Source organism: Triplophysa rosa, linkage group LG6, assembly GCF_024868665.1.
Source record: "Triplophysa rosa linkage group LG6, Trosa_1v2, whole genome shotgun sequence".
Classification (NCBI taxonomy): Eukaryota; Metazoa; Chordata; class Actinopteri; order Cypriniformes; family Nemacheilidae; genus Triplophysa; species Triplophysa rosa.
The window spans coordinates 8,047,505-8,070,541 of record NC_079895.1 but is presented as its reverse complement, the minus strand read 5'-3'; the positions used below and the strand labels follow the sequence as shown (position 1 = coordinate 8,070,541).

Genomic DNA, 23,037 nt, shown 5'->3' with positions numbered 1-23,037 from the left:
TTCTCATGAAGTGAAATGATAACACACTTTGGTTATTAAACACCACATCACAAGGAGTTTGTATGTACATTCAAAACTTTATTCACGGGTTACAGTTTAGAAAGCTTCCCCTTTTTTAAGCAAATGATTTTAATACATACTTAAGGAAAAGGTTACAGAAAAAGCTTTCTCTGTTCCCAACTGACCACAGACACTCACTTCAGAGTATCCACTAATCAGCACAACACCAGATTTTATATTATAATTCTATACAGGAAAATAATGAGCAGTGTGCACTGTGGACTAACTGCACAATGTTTGAATCATTTAATGGCTGTCTCGATGTATTTTACAACAGTTTCCTGTTTCCTCCTTCATACCTTTTAAAAGATTATTTCAAACAAATGCAGTCTGAACTGCTTTACCTAATATTTCACACCTATTGTCCACACTGACATTCTTCCTGTGGGTCACCTGCTCTGGCCTTTAATGTGCGATGAGTTCCTTAAGTGAAACGATACAACAGGGGAAAAAGGTGTTTCTGTCCCAAAATGTGTTCGTGAATATCACAGACACTGGGGAATACAAAGGGTAAAGCGGGACAACAATTACACAATCCAAAATTGTGACATTTCTAAAGCAAATTCCCACCTCATCGCACTTTCCCTTCTCGAATTCCAACCCCCTACCAAATCCCGACATGGAATAAAACTTCCTGAGGGTGTAATCCCTTTAAAAATGTAAAGTGAAGGATGCTAAAACGTGGGCTAATATTACACATCATAATACAATACATACATCTTTTGCAGCCCCATGCAACCATTCAAGTGTGTCTGGCATGGTCCAAAAAACTTCAATTAAAGCATGTCTCTGATGATGAAGCCAAGCAGATTTTTCACTTTTTTCAAATTATGTGAGCACGAGAAGACACTTAAATGTACAATCCAGCTAAAATCTCTACACGAGAGAGAGGTCAAAGTCTGTGTCTGGATCCCTCTCTGTTATAATTGCCATGCACTACATAGGTACAGCTAGTTTCCGCCTTAGTTCAATACATATTACACACAAAATAAAAACGGACATTCATTTCTTATCTCCGTAAGTGTTTTGTACATTTTTGATTTTTTTTGTCGTTTTTGCTTTTATACAGAAAAACGTGGAATGACGCATTACTCCTGAAATGGAAAGTTTAACAATGGCAACGTTATTCTGGATGTGGTTGTTGGGTTCGTTTTATACAGCCAATAACAGCACTGCATCATCTGAGTGCCCAGGAAAGAGGAGGAAAAAGGAACTAAAAAGTGTATTCAAAATACACATGGAGGCAAAAACAGACCAGGAATGAAGATGGCAAGTAACAAGGAATATGAATAGATGAAAACAGCTAAATAAAGACAGCAGAAGACACTTGATTCACCGGACCGTTCTGTGATGGACAGAAGCGAGCATGTCACGGCATGGGAGAGCACAGATGGACCATCAGACTGACAGATGGCAGGATGGGCAACACTTGACACATCAATTTTCTGTGCAGTCCAACGCTCATTCAGTTGGATGTAACGATCAGGTGATGGAAGCCACTCGTATCTCCATGGTGACAGAGCTGACCAATGATGCGTGTGAGGGATAAGTCTGTGTTGTCTGTCCTGATGCAGTGGGGTGATGGTGTTGTTGGGGTTGGGAGTGCAGGATAGTGAAGTGGTGCTTTAGTTCTGCATCTGCTCAAAGAACTTGTAGGTGGGGTTCTCATAGCCATTCTGCTGCATCTTAGTGAGGTGACGTTCCTCGGGAGTCACTGCCGCATCCACCTGAAATAAAAATACAAGGTAATTTAAAGCATACTTACAACCAAACTATTAGATAAGGGACGTATGTGTGCTCTGTCTCACCTCAATGACCCCATGGTGAATGGAGGTGTACTGCTTCTTCCTCAGCATAACAAGGGTGATGACAATGACAGTAGCGATCACAACTCCGCCCACCATCAGCCCAATGATAGCTCCCTTGTTAGAGCCCATGTCTTCCGAAAGGAACATCTGCTTGAGCAAAAATGTAGTAATTTTTTTTTCAACATTGTGGAATATGTACAATCATGTGGCTCTGCATTGGTTTCAACAGAAAGCAACCCAACTGTGCCAAATTGTTTATGGTAAACAAAAAGTGATTCAAATTACACTGACAAATCACAATCCTTGCATTAGATACATAAAAAAGCATGAATTGGTGTAAAAATATATCTATATATTTTGTCTGTATTTAAAGGGATAGGTCACCCAAAAATGAATACTTTTATCATTTATACACCCTTATGTCATTCCAAACCTGCAGAACACCGCAACATTTCTCAAAATATTTTATTTTGTGTTTCAAAGATGAAAGAGTCAAATACAGGCATTGAACGACATGAGGGTGAATAATGGAGGACAGATTTTTTGGGGGGGAGGGGGATGAACATGGCAGAGCACGTGCATTGTATAAAGTATGTGTGAATGTACCAATCTCTTATCACGGACGTCATAACCAGCATTGTGTCTTTCTTCAATGTCCAGACGAACTTTTGGAATCTCTGAAAATACAGGCATGTGAAAAGATTCATTAGATATGTGAGAAAAGTCAACAGAAAACAACAGGCAGGAAATGAAAAGCGCAAGCTTACCAGGTCTTGTGGGTAGACCCCTATCTGGAATTGGACGAGCATCTACGGGTTCAACTAAACAAAATAAAAGCTGTTCAGTCTACCATCAGTCCAAAGCATAAATCTTTATTTTAAACAGTGTTGGGTAAGTTACTCTGAAAAAGTAATTAATTACTAGTTACTAATTACATATTCAATAGTGTAATTAGATTACTGTACAAATTACTCTCTCCAAAAAGTATTTAGTTACTTATTACTAATTACTTTCTATATCCTACATCAACCTTGATGAGTTAAGTGATTCAAGGATAGACATGAAAGGGCTCTTTTAATTCATTCAAATAAATAATATTAAGTACTCTTATTAACTGACCAAAGTATTACAATTGTGAGAATTATACATTAAAGCAAGGATTTTAAAGTTAGACTTTGAATTTTGATGTCAATTCCACTATTGCACACACATATTACACAAAGTATTTAGTTTAATTACATCAGAAGTAACTAATTAAATTACAGAAAAAATAAGAGTAATCCCTTACTTTACTTTTCCAAGGGAAAAGTAATTAAATTACAGTAACTAATTACTTAGTAACTAGTTACACCCAACACTGATTTTAAATATGGATTATATGGGTCTCTGGAGTACTTTACTGACCACAGAATGACCCATCACAAAGTGTTTTATATGATGACCACTAAACTGAATAAATTACTTATAAAAATACAAATTTCTAGTATTTCTCCAGACATTAAAAAACAATAGAATTATTTTCTAATAATTTGACTAAAAATCAATTTACGTACATTTATGAAGTAGCCTGCTGCCTTTAGTAGTATTTGGGATAATGTACAGTGAGCTAGTCAAAATACCAAAATAAGCTCCTTCAGATAGCTTCATATCATGCTCAGTATCGGTTTGTGGTCATCACGATCTTGAAGCTTTTGTCATCTCCAGTTTTGATAGTAAATGTTTACCATGGTTGTCAGTGTTGGCCTGGTTGAAGCTTTCGGGATGGATGAAGCCCAGGCCATCTTGCTCTGGTGGCAGGTTGTCCAGGGGAGTGGTGCTATCAGGCAGGTCCGGCATCAGGGCGTCGTTCCCATAGCTTACCCTCATCTTACTCTGGAGGGAGGAGAGCTGCTGGGTGACTTCTGCCTGGTCACGCTGCACCAGCAGTGCTGGAGAAAGAGACCATAGTATCCCATAAATTCTAAGTTTGAAATGAATGATAGGGCATTGCTTTAGTATTCTGGGTTGTTGGCAAAACATTTCTAGGATGTTATGAGTTCCTATGTATTTGCTATGTGGTTACTTATTTGTCTAGCCAACTTAAAGGGATAGTTCACCCTAAAATGAAAATTCTGTCATCATTTACTCACCCTCATTTCAAACCTGTATGGTCTGCAGAACACAAAAGAAGACAACTGAACAACGGCGGTACCCATTCACTTGCATTGGTTTTGTGTCCATACGATAGATGTGAATGGGTACCGCCGTTATTCAGTTACCAATATTCTTCAAAATATCTTCTTTTGTGTTCTGCAAAATAAAGAAAGTTGTATGGGTTTAAAATAAAAAGAGGGTGAGTAAATGACGACCGAAAAATAACTTTAACAAACCATTCTGGACTCACCCACTTGGTCCTGAATTTCACTAGCCACTTGTGGAACCTTGTAGAGATAGCTCAAGGATTGGTTCATACGTTCTTCAATGACACGCAAGTGGGTCATCACCTGTAACCACAGGGGGTCAAACTGAATTTATGTACATTTTCTGTCAAATAATCTATAATGTAAGCAAAAAAAACAGAGAAGCTTACAAAGGGGCGAATCTGGGATGCCTTCTTGGGATCCACCTCCCGCACATGCTCGAAGTGTTTGAGGGTGTGCTGTCTGTCTTTTTGCTCGGCGCGTATGTACTTCTTCAACAGACTGAGGATCTGGCGGGGCTAAATAAAAACCACACACCTGAAATATGTGCGCAGACTATAATGTCAATGGTTGCGTATTAGTGTGTGTATACCCGTGGCTGGTCAGATTGCAGAGCGCTAAGGTAGCTTTCCAGGGTCTGGCGGCGACGGTCATTCAGGAGAGCTTCCACTCGTGCCATATGAGTCTCCACCAGCTGCTGTCTCTCACTGGCCGCCTCCTTCTCCAAAGTCTCCACCCTCTCCTGGAAGCGCTAAAGAAACAGGCACACACGCAGGAAAGAATAAAGCACAATGACTTCATCCCCAATTTAATTCTAACTGTATACTTTACCTCTACACTTAAATGCACTTAAACCTCAACCCTGTTAAGTGTTTTTGTATAACCATGTCAGAAACCACTACATGATATTAACAATAAAACCTGTTATAAGTCAGCATCTGACATATTTTATTCACATCGATCATAATAGCTGACGGCTCACCTGAATTATGGTTTTCTTATCGGCACGAGGAAGATTTTTGGCCTGCCTCTCTGCCTCCTCCCATTCTCTCATCACCTAAAAAAGAAATGAAGAATCAACAACTGAATTCTTAACGCTTAAAATACTGTATACTATGGTATTACCAGACATTATGATATAGTCCAGGTTATCACATAAAGATTTGTTTTTTTTACTTTTCCTAAATACATGTACAAATATTTCTGTTGTATTGCTTAAAAAGTGAATATGAACTTGTTTTCTTTGCAGTATTTGAGGTCTGAAAAAATACAGAGCATCTTTTCTATTTATTATTTTGTTATTTTGACCTGTTTCTCGAGTTTTCATTTTCTGCAAATAGACGTTTTTTTAATTTGAAAGTTGGGAGAAATATTTTTAGTAGTTCACATAATGAAACAAAAATGATCATTTTACCTAAACACATACCTATAAAAAGTAAATTCAGAAAAACTAAAAATACTTTAAAATGGTCAGTATGCGCATTCATTTTTTACAATATTCTTGTAAAAAGTACAAAAATACAGTTGTAAAAACTGGAAAGCATGGCTTTGTTGAATCTTATTACTGATTGAACAGAAAAGTACCATGTGACAAATAAAAAAACTATGCATAAATGCCTAAATACAACCTGAAAGTTATATTATATGATTTTTTGATATTTTTACAGCCCTACTTCTACCACATTACATTTTCATAAAGGATATTTCTGTGCCACCATTGCAAATATAGCAGCACTACATTAAAACACCCATGATCCCACCTCTGACATCTTGTCTCTGTGTTTAGCCTCCAGGCTCTCCTTTGCTTTCTGAAAGCGGGTGTGCTCATTCATATCTCCCGGAGCTTCCAGGTAGCGATCAACAGCATCAGCAGGGCTCGGGGCCATGGTGGGCACTGGAGAGAGGGGGCATTTTAATGACTTGGAATCTCCCGTATGGTAAAGAGAGAAATTTCCTTCAGGGAAAGAATAGTTAGTTTGGGTGCTAAAGTAGGTTAGCAAAGAGAGTAACGTGTTTGAGAATGCTTTTGCCAAGAGAGTTGAAAGACTTCATGCTTGAAGACCATCTATGAACACTGGTTGTTTGGTTTCTGTTTATACAAAGTGACTAAGTATTTGGACACCAGCCCCACTGAATGCTGTATAAATATCACTGCATTAAACAGTACAATAAATCAATTTTTACAAACAAATGCTTTATATAATCATATTACCCAAAGCTACGTGTATTAGGAAAGTAAATCAAAGCAATTCAGTTTTTATGTTGACCAACTACAGACATATTCCAAGTTTTTAAACAGTTTATTATATTTATTGTTTTAACATTTTAAACCTCATATACATTCTTCATGAAATGTTTGAAAAGCTTGTGCCATCTTTCTTAAAAATAAAAGCCTGTTGGTTTGATATTCATAATGTAAAAACGTAATGACTGTCATTACATTTTCACATAGGTGTCTAAGTATATTTGTTCGTGTGTGTTTGGGGGGGGGGTGTATTCAGCAAGGCTGCTGTTACAGTGTCTGACAGCCAGCATGCGGGAGCAGCCAGACCGGCTGTGAGGAATATGCCCTGTCAGGATGAGGGCTGCTCTGCTTGTCACTTTCCCAAAGAGCCCAGCATTGTGCTTAACCGAGCAGAAACTGCCCACTGAACCACTGCCACAGACTGGTCTGAACAGAGACGACAGTGCGGATCACTAACCCACACACAGTGATAAACAGAGAAACGGAGATAGAGAGAGAGCGGGGGAGGCACATACAGTACTGCAGTATTCAGCAGGTTAAGAAGTGAACTTCCTGAAATGCAGGTACTCTCAGAAGGTCAGAACAGACAAACGACAGACAAAATACAGACACAAGCAAACGTTCTCGCCATCATACTAGTCAGTGTCGGCTCAAAATCTCAAGGTGTTTACCACAACATAAACTGACAGAACTACAGAATGAAAAGCAGTGTTTGTAACACAATGTAAATGTGATTCTTAATCTTCAACTCATTTTCACTATTCTCATTATTTACTCATATGTGACCCTGGACAACAAAACCAGTCTCAAGCTTTCCATTGATGTATGGTTTGTTAGGATAGGATATTTGGCCGATATACAATTATTTGAAAATCTGGAATCTGAGGGTGCAAAAAAAGAAAAAAATGGGAGAAAATCGCCTTTAAAGTTGTCCAAATGAAGTCCTTAACATAGCATATTACTCATAAAAGCTCAAGTTTGAATCTATTTACGGTAGAAAAGTTACAAAATATCTTCATGGAACATGATCTTTACTTATTATGCTAATGATCTTTGGCATAAAAGAAAAATCTATGTATTTTTGGGTATTAAATAAAATGTTCCTGTTCTACTGGTTTTGTAGTTCAGTGTCACATATATCATTATTTTTGGTTCAGTTCGGTACGTGAATCAGATATCATTTCAATAATTACAAAGAGGTAAATTACAAAGAACCAAACCATGTCATAGTTATCATTTAACAATGGTAATCTTATAATAATAATTTGTAATTTAAGCTATTCGTTCGATTTGACTGGAAATGTCAGTTTGACTTCATTCAGCTTCAATCCACGTAGAGTAACCACGTAAAGTAACCACGTAATTTCATATTTCAACCAGAGATGGCGATATAGAGGCAAACTTTACATTCGGCTCTAAAATTTTATTATCATGTTTATTATTTTATTCATTTTTTTAATTCATTTATCAGCATTTAAATGAGCATTTATTGATGCAGTAATAGTGAAAGAAAGAAAAAAAAGTTTTCAGTGAAAGAAAAACACTGACAGAGAGTTATGGAAAAGTTCCAGTGTGTTCTGTAAAGCTTCCAGAAAGTAAAACGGAACAAACTAGATAAACTGTCTGCATGATCACCTCACAGGACCTATAATCCATGCGGGCTAGGCATCCAGCCATCTGCTGAGGCGAGCTTGCGAGTTTAGCACAATTAAAGCAGCGTGAGCGAGAAAGAGAGGATGTGCTGGTTAGCGGAGAGATGAACGTCCTATCGGGAGACGCCTGGACTTACAGACGCTGCTGCTGCAGACAGCCATGCAGTACTCCTCTGATTCAAAGTTATTACGGTTTCCACCGCAGCCCCCGAAGGTGAAAGGGGTGCATTGGCCTGTCTCTGCCACAAAATACCAACGGGGAAGCTTGGCAAGGCACGGCCCCGTCCGAGCGGGGGCCCAGCACACCGCTGATGGGGAGAGACACTCAGTGGATTTATTTACACGGTCAGATGATCATGTTTCACAGTTTGCTTACTGTAAAGCAAATGTACCTGCTCCAATGAAGATAAAATCTGTGTGTTTTCAGGAACTGTGTAATGATGCTTAACACACCTTTACATGCAGTGTGAACTCATTGGTATTCGCAAGTGAAGCAAGGGTTTTAGTACATGAACACGAAAATGTCCTTCCTAAGCTTTTAAGATTATACATGTCTACAGTGTTATTCCACTATGTGTACTGTAAATACAAACCAAGTACTTTGTCAATTTGAATGAGATCTTCCTGTAAAATGACACTGCTCAAACAAATCTCACCTCGCACAACCTCCTCTATAGACTCTGTTGTGGTAGTGGTGGTGGTCGTCATGGCAACATTGGCGGTCTGCTCACTGGTGTCTTGTTCTTCTGTGGTGTCTTCGTTATTGTCATCGTCCTCATCTTCATCATCTTCGCCGTCACCATCCTCATCGTTGTCCCAGGTCTCCTGTTCCTCATTATTCATATCCTCATCATCCTCGGTCATGGCAGGTTCAGGCTTGGTTGTGGCTTGCTCTCTCAGCACACTGTGATGATAAAGATATTGCAACATAAATCAAGACGTATCAAGACTTTAGAATAGGTTCCAAAAGTACAAAACTCATTCCTTTCCTCCTTATAGACTTACAACTAAAATATTTGCAGGCTAAAATGTATAAACTACCATGTGCAACATAAGAGCTTTTTAAAATCATTACCTTGGAAACAAAACATTCAACAAAAGACCTCAGCAGCAACCGCCCTCTCCCATGAGAGTCTACGGAGGACGTAGTCAAATCTCTCTTTGTTCTCAAACGAAACTGAAAGTAATTTCCGTTACCATGCCTGCTAAAAAAATCACGTTTGTTTACCTGCTGTCAGTGTTCTCGGCCCCCGCGCCGCCCCACCATACATCCGAGTTGGCCTCCTCCTGCTCCTCGCTGTCCGTCTCCTTCTGCTCCTCCATAGGACAGCAAACAAACTCAACGCCGCGGAAACGGTCGATGCCACATGGCAGAAGCATACCATAGTCGTGAAGATTCATGGAGCGATCGCCACAGGACTGCAGAGGCACAGCCGCAGGGAACGAAAGAGCCAGAAAGCGAGAGAGGAGAAAGATGCTGAGTCAGCATAGAGTTATAAGTGGAATCCAAAATAAATTACACATTCTATTCACTCGTAGTGGGACTGCAATGAAATTTGAAAATATGTGTAAAAATGTGAAAAGATGGGTGCCAGGAAGTGTCATGCGTGGTGACCTCTGACCTCTTTGGCCACTGTGTGCCAATGCAGGTGACTCTCGCACATGTCCATGCGCTCCTGGTGCAGGAACTTGCACTTATCTGGGACGAGCAGGGCGTCGCTTACAAACTCCCCAACTAACACAAACACACAAACATGCGCGACGCTTACTCATGCATTCACTAGGTGCTTAAAAACATGTCTGCCGATATGCATCTTTCAGGGGAAAAAAACCTTGAGAAAATGTAGATAGCATTATTCTTTTTTAATAAATCTCATCTTATCTGATGGAGAAGAGTGGAACAAAATCAGCCATTATAAATGCATTACTCTAATGTCCTAGAAATCCAGGTTAATACCCAGAGACTGGCAAAAGTAGTTATGTAAATACACAAATACATATAGACACACATACCCAGGCAGCGGTAGGGAACCACAATGCGCGTGTGACTGCGGCATTGGCGTCGACCCATTTTACACCAGTTCTGGATGCTAACAGGCAGGTTGGCCTCCACTACATTTGTAATCTGCAGGTCTGGGTAAACCTATGGGTGTCATGTAAGATCACCGGTTATAGATGATGTCATCATCAAATGCTATTTGCAAACCCTATTAACCAAATCTCATTCAAAAATCATATCAACATTAAAACAGGCATCCACCACTTTGCATTTCAATAAACTCAAAATGTTTTGTATTATTCAGAAGCACCTTGGTTAATAATTACATTAACTGTCATTATATAACTGACCTGTAATTCCTACAGTAATCACAATGCAATGATTTATAATCTGTGTCAGCTATTGACAGCCACCACTCATACCATAGCAGAACCCATTACAATTAATTTGTCTTCTTTGTATATGTCTTTTTTCTATCATTACCTCTTGGCAGTAATGAAGGATGCCCTCTTTGGTGCCAATGCAGCTCTTGGTGCCAGTCGGATCTGGTTCCCACTTGCCACTCTGGACGTTGATGTGCATGTTGAATTTCCCACAGAACATGGCCACCTGGGGCTCCGCCAACAAGCCCACTGAGTCATCCGACGGCACCTGCCAACAGCACAATCAGTGAGAAACATGAGGAACCAATCATGCAACACACTGACGTCCATGAGAAAGATAATATCTCATAATGCGGCTAGATAAAAGTATGATGAATGTGTTATATTCTAGGCTTTAATTAGCAGACCACTGGTAACAAATCCAAACAAATCTTTTAGCCAAGTATCTGAGAATGGCCTTCCAACATTCAAGGCCAACTGTGTTTGATTTTGACAGAAAAACAAGCAATTTATGGAGATAACTGATATATGCGGTCTAATTTTGTCTTTTGAACTATTGAATAGTTGGTCAGTACAACAGACTTTCAAAATCAGTATGATAAAATCCATCTTTTGTGTCTGAAATGAATTAAAACAGTTGGTTAGATTATGACGCAAATATCTTATGGATATTCAGTGTATCTCCACTGGTATAAAACCCCGATAATCAAAACCATGTGACTTATTTTGCCACACTGTCAGAAACACACTGGCAACTCAAATTCAATATAACTTCATGTTAACAAACTTCATGGTATGCAAGTAATGCATAAACATCAATCAGCTAAAGAGCCACAATGTCAGTTATGTAATGTTAAATATGAATTCAGCCATATTCAGATAAGTGGTAAAGCCTTAATTCTAATCTCTTAAAGTGAAGTGGAAATGAAAAGAGATACTAAAAATGATAGAAATGAATGAATGAGAATCAAGGATGAGCTGGGTATAAAACATTTATATTTTAGAAAGAGAGAGAGAGAGAAAGAGACAATAATGGCTGTCCTCTCTTGTGTTTCTTTGGCCTGGCCTCGACCCTGACTGTCACAAACGTTCCCCTACTACCAGACCCACCCACTCTGTTGAAATCAGGGTGAGGAATTATGGGACTGTTGTGTTTTCCCTCTTTTGTCCTGATAACAATCAGTGGAAGTGCTGCTATAAAAAGCTGTCTGGAATATTCCCCATTACATGGATAAAGGGACGAATAAATGATGAATTGTTCATTTGTTTAGAATTTATTTATTTATTTTAACAAAGCTTTTAACAAATAAATTGGTGGTTAGAGGAATAAAAAACATCTCTATGTTGGTCCTTTTAGACAGAAAACTGTAATTAGCCACACTACAGTAGTTAGTTCTTCAGAACAAACGTGTTCGACACAATATAATCCTTTATAAACCTTTATATCAGTAATATAAACCTTTGCATATCTGCTAGAGATTTACAATGGTTCTTGAAAATGGGATTCTTCAGCTCAGACCCTCTGTATTCACCTAATAAAATGCTTTAACATTGACATTTGTGAAAGCTAACCATTTGCGAATATCAATTCCCAAAACAGTGTCACAGCACCTCAAGATCAACATTAGATCTATTGAAACATGCTGCAGTGCAAACAGCCATTTACTGTAGCCTAACTTAACAACTGGCTTAAAGGGATACTTTACTACCAAATCAAAATTTCCCCATGTTTTACTCACCCTCAAGGCATCCTAACTGAATATATTTTTCTTCTTGAAGAATAATGCAGTCGGAGTTATAATAGTAAGTTCCGGTGACGAAAGCTGCATTTTTTGCCGGAAAAACAAGCCTCTGGCTCATGCACATTCGAGAGATGACGGAAGCTAGACATCAACGTTAATAGCTTAGTTAATAAAGCTGATTCTGAATAGCGCTATTAACATGGATATTTCTCTTAAACAAACACATTGATTCCCTTCAGAAGACCCTTGTTAAGGCTACGGAGCCGTGTCGAGCAGTTCTTTGATCGATGGATGCACTTTTTGGAGCTTCAAAAAGTCAACACCCATTCACTCTCATTCAACCTCTTGGAAGTAAAATGATACGTGGTATTTAACTCCGACTGCATTTTTCTTCAAGAAGAAAACCATATTTAGTTAGGATGCCTTGAGGGTGAGTAAAACATGTGGAAATTTTGATTTGGTAGTAAAGTATCCCTTAAATCTTTTAAGATAAAGTAGTTATTTTGCACTCAGAAGATATCATTTAAAACGTTAACAGTGTTTACATGTTCCACTGACATTTCCATTTCAAACAGAGGGAGCTCTTTGCAGTTGGAGGCTGACTGAAAGCAGATTTACCCATTATAACTAAACCGAGCATGAGACCATTCAGGGAAACAGCTTGTTCATGGTTATGGTGACTAGTAAAGAGGTGATAACACAAACACTCGAAGCTTATTTTGGCACGCAACATACAAGTGACACATTTAATGAATATCTCCTGAGGGCCTTATGTCCCTATTTATATTATTATCATAAACCTTATACTGTATTTAGAAGTTTTTAGCCACTTGCTTTAAGGGGGCCACATTGCAAAAACACCTCTTAAAGGTCATAGAATAACATCCTATGAATAAGCAAGCATCTGTGCGAACAATAAGTATAAGGTGTTACTAAAGAGTTAAAAGCATGACATGAAAAGACTGTCCATTTGAAAATCAAAATTCACCTGTTGTCTTTTACCAAAATTCTTAAATATTACCTTTTGAAATGTATTTTTGAAAACCATTTAAAACATGATAACTTGCTCATACACAAACATGCATAAAACTGGAGACACCAACAAGCTAACCAGGGCTCCAAAAGGCCCTTTACTTGCCATCTATTTTTAATCCCTCCTGACACAAATAATAAAAACATTACACCTTTGTTATCAGGAAATATTTGATAAAAAGTTTATCAGCTATTGCATTGATAACCCGTTAACTAAGCTATTGTAGGTACAAATGATTCAAAACCCAACATTTGGTCCTTATATCTAAGCACTATCCTGTTTTATTATAATTTGTCTGTTTAACGTTTATTGCTTCATTGCAACACAAACGACAAAAATCAGTAGGTTAAATAAGTGGGTTACAAATTGCAAATCTCTCATTTAGTCATATACTATTTTGACAATGTGTGGTTTACGATGAGCATTTCCGCAGATTAAGCATCCTTTCACAGAGCATTTGTTTGAAAGGGCACCCATTACGCGCTTCATAGCCCGTTTTTGAAGGCAGTGGTATAAAGTGCCTTTGCATTGGCGTTTGGATAAAAAAAGAATGAAACGCCGCAGTCAGCTGACGCCATCTTGCTTCTGTCAACCAATATCTTTTTTAATACTCCTCACGAAACCCCCTGAGCACGAACCATTCCCACGTTCCGCTTGTAGCAAGGTCGATTTAAAACAACAGATTTCTTTATAAAACACGTGTATGCATATCAGTTACGCAAAAGTCATCGCAAAGGAACGAGTTTTTCTTCTGATGCTAGAAGGTTCAAGAGGGCCTCCGGTGGATTGCTGCCACAGCATTTATTCACCCAGCATGGAGCGCATGGAGCTCTGCAATGTTGCGGGTCGACCAAAGGTTTATAATTCTTTCCTTTTGTGCATTGAAAATATCTGTAGTCTGGCTTGTTGTGAAGCATTGCGTTGTTTAACAAATGACCCCTTGTCACTTTTCAAGAGCTGTCAGTCACTGATGTTTACATGCTTTCATCCGCATCTGCATGTCAGGCAAACGTCGTTTATATTCCTCTAGTCCATATTTAGATTATCTAAAGAACATACTGTACAGGCGCATAGCATCACCAGATCACTACCACCGTGCAGATCTTTACAAAGATACAATGCCACGTTTCTCTCTGTTATGTGAGGCTACAGTGTTTTTCTTTGAAGAGCATTTGGACATTTGCAATTATTCCCTTTCTTTGCATATGTGGCATAAAAAAGCAAGAATGATGCCTTGTTTTCTGCGTATGAATCCAGTCACTGTACAGTTCGTCCTTATGCCCATTAAATAGGCTAATGTAAACCTGGCCATCCATGCTGCACCAGAAGCCCCCACCCAACGCTTAATAAAATTGCTTTCAAAAGCCTTATTGCTAAATAAAAACCACCGGGCTATAGACACCACATCACCGAGAAAACTGTGATGGAGCTGGACTACGCCACTAAATCACGCAGCGCTCAAAATGTCTGTCTGCATCTCTCGATTTGCGTTTTTTTTCCCTAGCTCCCAGGCCGTCCATTCTTACCTCGATGGCGAGCGCCAACGTCGTCAGCATTAACAGCAGGAATACCGTACGATCCATGGCCGCGTTTCCTGATGGATAAATGTCCTGAGCGGATCAGGGTCTTGCGTCGGGATTTTCGGCTCCGATCCCCTATCGTCTGTGTGTGCTGGTTTGCTTTATGAGAATGCGCGATAGACGGAGAGCGACCGACTGCACACAGCTGCTCCAGTGAAAGTCAGCTGACCAGACGTCTGGAGACAGTGGAGGAGGACAGAGATTCAGATTGAAAGTGACCAAAGAGGAAACCAATACATCAATTTACGAGGAGAAACGATAACCAAAACAATTGAAACTGTGGATTATTGCAAAGCCTTCAATCCGTTTTCAAATGTATTTAATCGGTTTATTGTTTCAGGGACTTTTACGTTCACCTCTAAATATTATATTTACAGTTCTTGCGGACATATTATTCTTTTAAAACGACAGATGCAGAAAATCCCACTATATGCGTTAAAAGCCTATTAAATGAACGAAATGGAAATTTCTACATTTTGAACTGGAACTCCATCCCCTTTTGAAATTAAAAACCCTCAGTCCCCATGTTGAGAAATAACAGGACTCTGTGTAGGGCACAGTCCAGACCTGTTATCGGTTTTATCTTCTGTTAAGCTTGTCTGTGTTTGAACAAAGGGACTAAAGTTGAACATTTTGGGCCTTTTGTCTAACTAGAGACTATCTCTCTATAACCTGACCTATACATCTTCACATTGAATAATGGTAAGGTGTTACTACAAACAAGTGTTTCACACACTAAAAAATGCTGGGTTATTTTCAACCCAGCGTTGGTCAAAAAAGATCTTTATATTTGACTCAATAACGGGTTAAAACAACTCAGCATAGGTTAATTTACAATGGTTGGGTTTGTCCCTTTTTGACCCAACACTGGATTGAAGAGAACCCAGCATTTTTTAGAGAGTGCAGTATAGACCGTTTCAGTGTCAACAACATAAACAAACGTTATGTGGCCCAAACTTAAATTCCGGTAGACCTCTGCAAAAAAATTAAGAACAGTTGAGTCATCTTAAATTAATGAACACAATATACAATAAAATATTAACGTAAAATAGGCCTAACTGGTTTCATTATAACCAAACACAGTCTGGAAGTCCAATAAAACCATCTATACACATGTGAATCTATATGATTCAAGAAGTTCTATTATATTTTGTAGGGCGCTTATAACCTGGTTAAAGGAATAGCTTGACTTCAAAGTGAAAATTCTGTCATTATTTACACACCTTCCTGTCATTTCAAACCTGCACTTTCTTTCTTATGCAGAAATAAAAAGAAGATATTTTAAAAAATGTTGGTTACAGAAAACTGCTCGTCCCATTTGACTTGCATTGGTTTTGTGTCCATACAAATGCTGTCAATGGGGACCAGCAATTTTTGTTAACCAACATTCTTCCAAATATATTCTTTTGTGTTCTGCAGAAGAAAGAAAATGATGCAGGTTTTAAATGACAAAAGACCAGGGTGAGTAAATGATGACAGAATTTTCATTTTGAAGGTGAACTATTCCTTTTAACTTAAGGTTCAATTTTCTGGAGTTTTTTTATTTATTTTGAAATCTAATTCTAATGAATTCAATAGTTAATAGTAGTAGTGGGAATTGTATAATGTTCTTTCTCAGTGAGTCTCTATTGGGTCTCTTTGTGTTTGCTTCTATTGGTGAACGTTGTTTGTCGGATGAGAATCAATAGACTACTGAAAAAGGTTCAAATAGCTGATGGTTATAATTGTAAATTTGTAAAGGAAACCATTAGACAAACCCTGGTCTTAAAACAAACCTTACAAAGTACAAAAGTGTGTAGTGGAGAATGGGGCTAGTTGGCAGTAGTGTCTCGAGCACAGTCTCTCAGAAACAGCAACAACCTTACGACTCGTAAAGTGTTCGTGCGCCATCTAGTGGAATGCACGCAACAGTGCATTCAATCTTTCACTTGCGGTTTGTTGACTCCCCTGCCGTTTACTTTCACTACTTTCACTCTGCTATAAAAAAGGGTCAGACGCAAATACAATTGCGTGTCTGTCTATAACGTCACGTTTACTACCACCCGTTAAACGTGAGTAAAGAAGAAAAAACAAAAATAGAGTCACGCCCGAAGATATACTTTGTGTGAAACCTCGTAGGCGTATTTTTAACTATACGTAAGTTACGCTGTTCAGCCATTCATTCAGCACCGGGCTATCGGTTGAGTGAACATCTTCGTTAAAGCGGAAATACAAGGTCAGTAGAGTATTGCATGCGTTTGTTTTCTATTCTATTCTATTCTATTCTATTCTATTCTATTCTATTCTATTCTATTCTATTCTTATGAAATTGTGATTGTATTGTAATGAAAGTAACGTATAGTAACCATGTTTTTGGCAGATTGATTACCATTTGTATTGCCAAATTTGCCATAGTTGTAGGCTACTATGCCAGTTGCGGTGGTATAGTACATTTACTGCAAATTAAAAAATATATATGGTTAGCAGTGGTTAATTTTCGTATGGGTATGACTATTTGAATCTTTTCGTACCCCTTTTCTACGTCGACGTATTTTCGTACGTAGTTTTAAATTGGGTTTAGGTTTATGTTATTAAATATTTTTATATGTAGACTAAGCATTTATTAGTAGGACTCAAATCATGGATCCCCCAATGTGTGTTTGTTTTGATTACAATATTAAAATGACAACCTTGATTTGAGCATGAATTGATCACACATCGCAATAGAAAATTATATGGGCTCGTTTCCTCATGTGACGTGAACGATAGGAACTTATAAAGTTCTCTGACTTATTTCACTAACCAGTGATAACGTATTGCTTAACGAAGGTGTGTTGATGTTAGTCATGTCTCAGAGGCTAAGCTTGCACCTTTAACCTCATTTACAGTTTAAGAACTTGGGAACTTCAGCAAAACGCACTGGAAAAACGTCCTTTTCTTTCCTCCAGGATTAACATGGAGACCATGACAGTGATAGTTCTGCTCATCTCATGTGAGTGTTCTTGAATGTTTTAACCTATTTTGATAGAAAGCTAAATGTTGATAAAAGATAACAGCAAAATGTTGATAAAAGATAACAGCAGCATATTTGGTGGAGCAATCGCATGCAGACATACTTTGGCAAACTTTCTGCAGTGTAATCTTATTTAGAAGATTTAGAAGAGGATCGATTTGGGACCTATTGTTAATACATTTGTGAAATTATAAAAGGGAACATGTAGTTTGCAACGTGAAACTTATAGAAATAGGAAACAAACCTTCAATTAATTTGTTGTTGTGTTGGTGGCTATATGTAAGAGCTACATTTGAGAAGGTTCTGAGAGCCACAAGGAACCAAACCATTGTACTCTTGAGAAAGAATTTAACCAGCTCCAGGGGATTATCCCTGTAGTAAATATTTCATCCATGTTAGTCATATCTACTTGTTTTTGTGAATGTTAAGGATATTTCCCTGCTTGAGTATGATGATGTACTTTGGTTTATGGTTCTACCGTCACAACTAATTTACTAATTGAAGTGTCAACATAAAATTATTACATTATTCTTTTCATTTTTTAATCCTAGTATCAATTTACTAAACACGGATAGTTCAATATCGATGTCATTTATTAAAGTATCGTGATTATATAATAATGCATAGCACTTTTTGTTCTCCTTGTTCCATTTTGTTTTCAAGGTCAAAATTGAACAGACAGCATTTTTACATTTTAAATTTCTTGGATATTGTAAATTCAGTAATTCAATGAAATTGATGCAAATGGTCACTTTTTCAATTTGAATACACTGAAGATATTCCAGGCTTTGAAAGTATTTCCTTGAGTGGTACAATGACTGTTGTTTCATATACTCACTGTATTTAATTATTCTTCATTTTACAATTGTAGGGGGTCTTGCAGTGGGAGAACCTACAGGTGTGCAATATACTGAAAAAGCCTTCGTTGGAGACAGTGTGCTTTTACCTTGTGCCTGTTCTGGCATGACTACGTCACTAGTATGGCAGATTGGCGTAAGAGTAGTGAGCTTTTATCCCCAAAACGAGAATGACAAGAGTCCCATAAATGAATCCTACTTAAACAGGACACAGTTATTTCTGCATATGGAGAAGAGCAACTGCTCCCTGCTGCTCCATAAAGTGTCTTTGGTGGATTCAGGCGTGTACACCTGTTATGTTTTAACCAATGTAACCAAGGGAATCACCTCACTGAAGCCTTTACAAGTTAATCTTACAGGTAAGTCTATTTTTTTTTCAATAAAATAAATCTAGAATTTTATCTCTGTGTTTCTGTTTTACTTTAGTCTTTAGTGGTGCAAAACTCGAAAGGAAGCTTCCTGTTGTTGTACCATATTGGTCTGCTTCCTTTTTTTTGCGCAGGCCCTAACTAAAGAAAGCGCTGATTTGGTTAGCTGTGGTGTAAAATGATTGCTTCAGTTTATGACGTAGGTGGGAGCCACTGAATTGGAAACTAGCAGCCTAGAGTAGAACAGTATAATGACAACCAAAGTAAATTGATTTTGGTGCCACTGTAGCGGAACTGAAAGTAACGGCTACAGACATTCAGAGAATAACTTATCACAATATTAGAATCATACTGTTCTCGTATGTAATTGAAATCTCTTCTCTATTAAATTGTACTAGAACGTCAATACAGAACTAAAATTGAATATCTGTGTTGAAAAAAGCATGTTAATATTAGTTATATACTGTATATGGACATGCCTAAACATTTCCCTTCTGGTCATGTTTGGGTTATGCTGGTTAAGTGGTGGTCTAACTAGTAAAGCTGGTCAACCAGCTTGATCGCTCTCTCTTATGTAGCTGGCTGACCTTGATAATCTTGCTGGTTTAGTCAGTGAAGAGAATCTGCATTTAAAGTGATAGTTCGCACAAAAACAAAAATTCTGTCGTCATTTGCTCACCCTGTTGTCATTTCAAACCTGTATGACTTTCTTTCTTCAAAAGAAGATATTTTGAAGAAAGTTGGTAACTGAACAGTGCCGGAACCCATTCACTTCTATTGTATGGACACAAAACCAATGCAAGTGAATGGGTGCCAATTATCAACATTTTAAAAATTATTTTCTTTTGTGTTCTGCAGATGACAGAAAGTCATACAGGTTTGAAATGACAAAGGAGTGAGAAAATGATGACAATTAAAATTTTTTTTTTAAACATGCTCTCCTCAGTAGAGCAGTGGCTCCAAAACACAATTTTTTATATTTAATTTCTCAAACATGGTCTTTTTTCCCTGGCAGTGTATGAACATGAAAACGGTACTAAAGGCATACAAGAAGGAGGTGAAAACAAAGATTCATCATCTGTTCATATTGGTATTCCCATACTGGCAGTGGTGATAATACTGGCTGCTGGCCTGCTTCTAACTCTCAGAGCGCTTAGAAGACGAAAACAAAGACAGGTAAAAAAAATCTGGATGCACGTGCCTGGCCCAAAGTTAACTTCTAGTCTGTGTTAGGTTATAATAAAACAATTTATTTTATGTTTAATTTATTTATAATATTAACTATATCAATATTTTATTGTTGTATTAAATTTAAACTAATCAACAGTTATTGATTCTTTGCCGAGGTCAACTGGAAGTTAGGTTTGAGGCACATAACGTTTACTTTGTTGTCGCTGAAAGATCTATATTTTTATAATATAATTAAATTTTTTAAATAATGTTTCAACCTTATCTTTAATTAAACCTTAAATTATGTGAATTTCACAGCAAATATACTATGTAAAAAAATAAAATCCTATTTAATAAAAGGGTTAATGAAGAGCAACACAAAAACCTAAAATAGTAGTCGTTCAAAGGCTTTTATTTTAGCTTTGCCAAAATATTTCCATTGATTGCACGCTATGTTTGTTGAAACTAATCCCTTCCTGAAATTGCTATATTTCCGTGTTGACCCTTATTGAAGAAAGTAACCCTTCTGTGTACATGACTGCAGCACTTGTTCACAGTAGTCACGTATTTTCAGAGCACAGCCTCAGGGCACAGGGTCCTGTATTTGACACGTTTAGTTTTTTTTGCCAGAGAGAAAAAAGCACTATAATATTTTCCCCCTCTTCTTTATTCTTTTCTCTGCAGAACATCGTCTATGTGCCAGCCACAGTTCAGGGAAATGAAGTGTGAAGAGTTTAAAGGTATCATGGTAATGCAAGGTTCGTCACTGTGAAAACCACTTGAACACAGTTATAAGGCTGAAGATTTCAACATGATGTATGTAGACATTACTGAGTGGTGTGTGTTGATCGGACTTTCTTGAGACGGTCGCCGTAAGGAGTACTGGTCGCTGGATTGAATTGTGTACATAACACACTGTGAATATGCATCTATGCAATATCCAATATCCATCTATACAATTAGTGTACTTTTGTACACCTACAACATTCCTCCCTGTGGGAACTGTCTTTAGCAAATCCTTTTCGTTCTTTGAAGAACAAGTAAAACAAGTAGGGGAGGAAGAAACGTGCTGTTTATATTTTGCCCAATGCTGATATGTCATGCAGTAGTAGTTTATATTTCAAAGTCCTCTTTCACTGTATGTATCATTTACTATGCACCCGTCATCTTTGCTTTACGTTGCTTCTTTACATACTTTTGTATGGGTTGTTTTTCTCAGTTGTGCTGATTTTCATTCATGTGGAAGGAATGTGTGGTTCTCCCTATGGGATATTTGCTTTTTTTACTATACCAAATTTCATTTACTTGAAATGAATTGCTAAGTGCTTTAAGCCTGCGGAGGCAATAAACGATTTTGTATTCATTTGTCTGTATGTATGATGTATTTTAATCATTCATTTGCCTCTCACACACAGCTGTTAACATGGGGCATAAATTTCAACGGAGCATTTTCGCTCCACTGTTGCATTTGTGGTATGCAAGATTGATCTGGTACTGGAACGGAATTTTTGTTTATTTTTCCGACGTGTCCACTGCTTTCAGTTTCTATTTGACTCAGCTGCTTCAATGAACAGATTAGGCTGTCTTGAATGAAGTCAAAATATACAGCAGACTGTGTGACCTTCGCTGAGGTCGCATAGTCATACAATTAGCTAGCTAGGGCGTGTGTGTAGTAGTCATATAAACGTCATAAACAAATGATTTAGATATAATAAAATAGGACTATTCAAAACACTTTTTTATGATCTACAGTGAATACAGCTTCCTTACCATTTATTTACTTTTGAAGTTCCAAATTCCTTTTTGTATTGAGGTCAACAATTCAACTCTACCTAAGTGTACCAAATTAAAGCCACGTTACAAGAATATCAGGCTAAGAACTATTTAGAAAGATTGGGTATGTTTTCTTTTGTTTACAAATGTTTAAAAACATCAAAAGGTTACTGTAAAGAAAGTAGCTGCTGGGTGGTTGAGGATGTGTAGCTGGCATCCAAAGTACAGTGATAGTAAGTACAATGATATCTTTGATTTAAATATTAAGAAAAGACAGTACACACCTGAGGTCCATTGAGGTGACGGATGTTGACAGATTAAAGCAGGGGTTCCCAAACTTTTCAGGCCGCGACCCCCAAAATAACAGTGCCAGTGACTCGAGACCCCCACTATCCTCGGAGGTGGCTAAAGCATACAAACATTGCTCGCAATTGCGCACATGCGTTAATTAGTTCTATCTAAACACGTGCATAATGACAACACAAAAGAACACAGTCTAACATATGACTTCATAATTATTTACTCATTATTTTACTTGTTGTTATACATAAACCATGAACTATTACTACAGATGGTCAAATTTCATCAAACTGAGCGATTCTAGTGCTGATGGATGTCCTCTTTATGCAAATGCTGGCCTCTTTTCATACCTGAGGATGATGGCCTTTCTGTCTGCGGCGCTCTCCGCCCTCCTCCGCTGGCCTCCCTGCGTTGTCTGATTAACCAACGTTTCATTTCGACAAATAAGAATATACTAATCTTAAAGCCTGAAAAATAATCTGCGTGCACATATGGGAATGTTCAACGTGGTGCTGTAAATTGAGTTGCTGCACCTAACCTAATGCGGTTGCTAATGTGACGTAAACACTAACTTAACTACTATTTTTATGTTTTGTTACTTATTGATTAAATACCCTATTCCTAATAAAAAAATGATTTCTGGAAATCATCTTGCAACCCCACCCTCGTGGCCTTGCAACCCCCTGGGGGGTCCCGACCCCTACTTTGGGAACCCCTGGATTAAAGCAGATTCACTGGGTAAATATAATAAAATGCAGGTGGTGTTTTTAGGAATGATAAACGTTTCATCTCATCTCTTAACGTGCCAGAGTGAAATATGGCAACAATCATAACAGGCACCTCTGACACAAACATAATTAGTGCACGTGGATCATTCAGGTTTATTTTTCCGATG

At 37.9% G+C, this 23,037-nt stretch overlaps 2 protein-coding genes across 4 annotated transcripts; one reads left to right on the top strand and one right to left on the bottom strand.

The window, feature by feature from the left end:
* Nucleotides 1–69: 69 nt before the first annotated feature.
* appb (amyloid beta (A4) precursor protein b) lies at nucleotides 70–14,865 on the bottom strand. 2 transcript variants are annotated; one of them, XM_057336996.1, is made up of 17 exons: nucleotides 14,629–14,865; nucleotides 10,428–10,595; nucleotides 9,959–10,088; nucleotides 9,568–9,680; nucleotides 9,174–9,364; nucleotides 8,602–8,849; nucleotides 8,083–8,253; nucleotides 5,809–5,942; nucleotides 5,031–5,105; nucleotides 4,641–4,799; nucleotides 4,438–4,566; nucleotides 4,252–4,351; nucleotides 3,593–3,796; nucleotides 2,636–2,689; nucleotides 2,475–2,545; nucleotides 1,869–2,015; nucleotides 70–1,787 (listed from the first exon to the last, which is right to left on the bottom strand). In XM_057336996.1, exons 1-17 carry the CDS (start codon nucleotides 14,683–14,685, stop codon nucleotides 1,686–1,688), a joined length of 2,253 nt encoding a protein of 750 aa, XP_057192979.1. In that variant the 5' UTR covers nucleotides 14,686–14,865; the 3' UTR covers nucleotides 70–1,685. The 2 variants fall into 2 exon arrangements, with proteins under 2 accessions (XP_057192979.1, XP_057192980.1); XM_057336997.1 differs by lacking the exon at nucleotides 8,083–8,253 and having other exon boundaries at nucleotides 74–1,787; nucleotides 14,629–14,861.
* Nucleotides 14,866–16,132: 1,267 nt separating this feature from the next.
* si:dkey-192g7.3 (uncharacterized) lies at nucleotides 16,133–21,432 on the top strand. Of its 2 annotated transcripts, none has more exons than XM_057336082.1 (5): nucleotides 16,133–16,897; nucleotides 17,610–17,653; nucleotides 18,546–18,890; nucleotides 19,915–20,075; nucleotides 20,754–21,432. In XM_057336082.1, exons 2-5 carry the CDS (start codon nucleotides 17,617–17,619, stop codon nucleotides 20,796–20,798), a joined length of 588 nt encoding a protein of 195 aa, XP_057192065.1. In that variant the 5' UTR covers nucleotides 16,133–16,897; nucleotides 17,610–17,616; the 3' UTR covers nucleotides 20,799–21,432. The 2 variants fall into 2 exon arrangements, with proteins under 2 accessions (XP_057192065.1, XP_057192064.1); XM_057336081.1 differs by having other exon boundaries at nucleotides 16,136–16,897; nucleotides 17,550–17,653.
* Nucleotides 21,433–23,037: the final 1,605 nt, after the last annotated feature.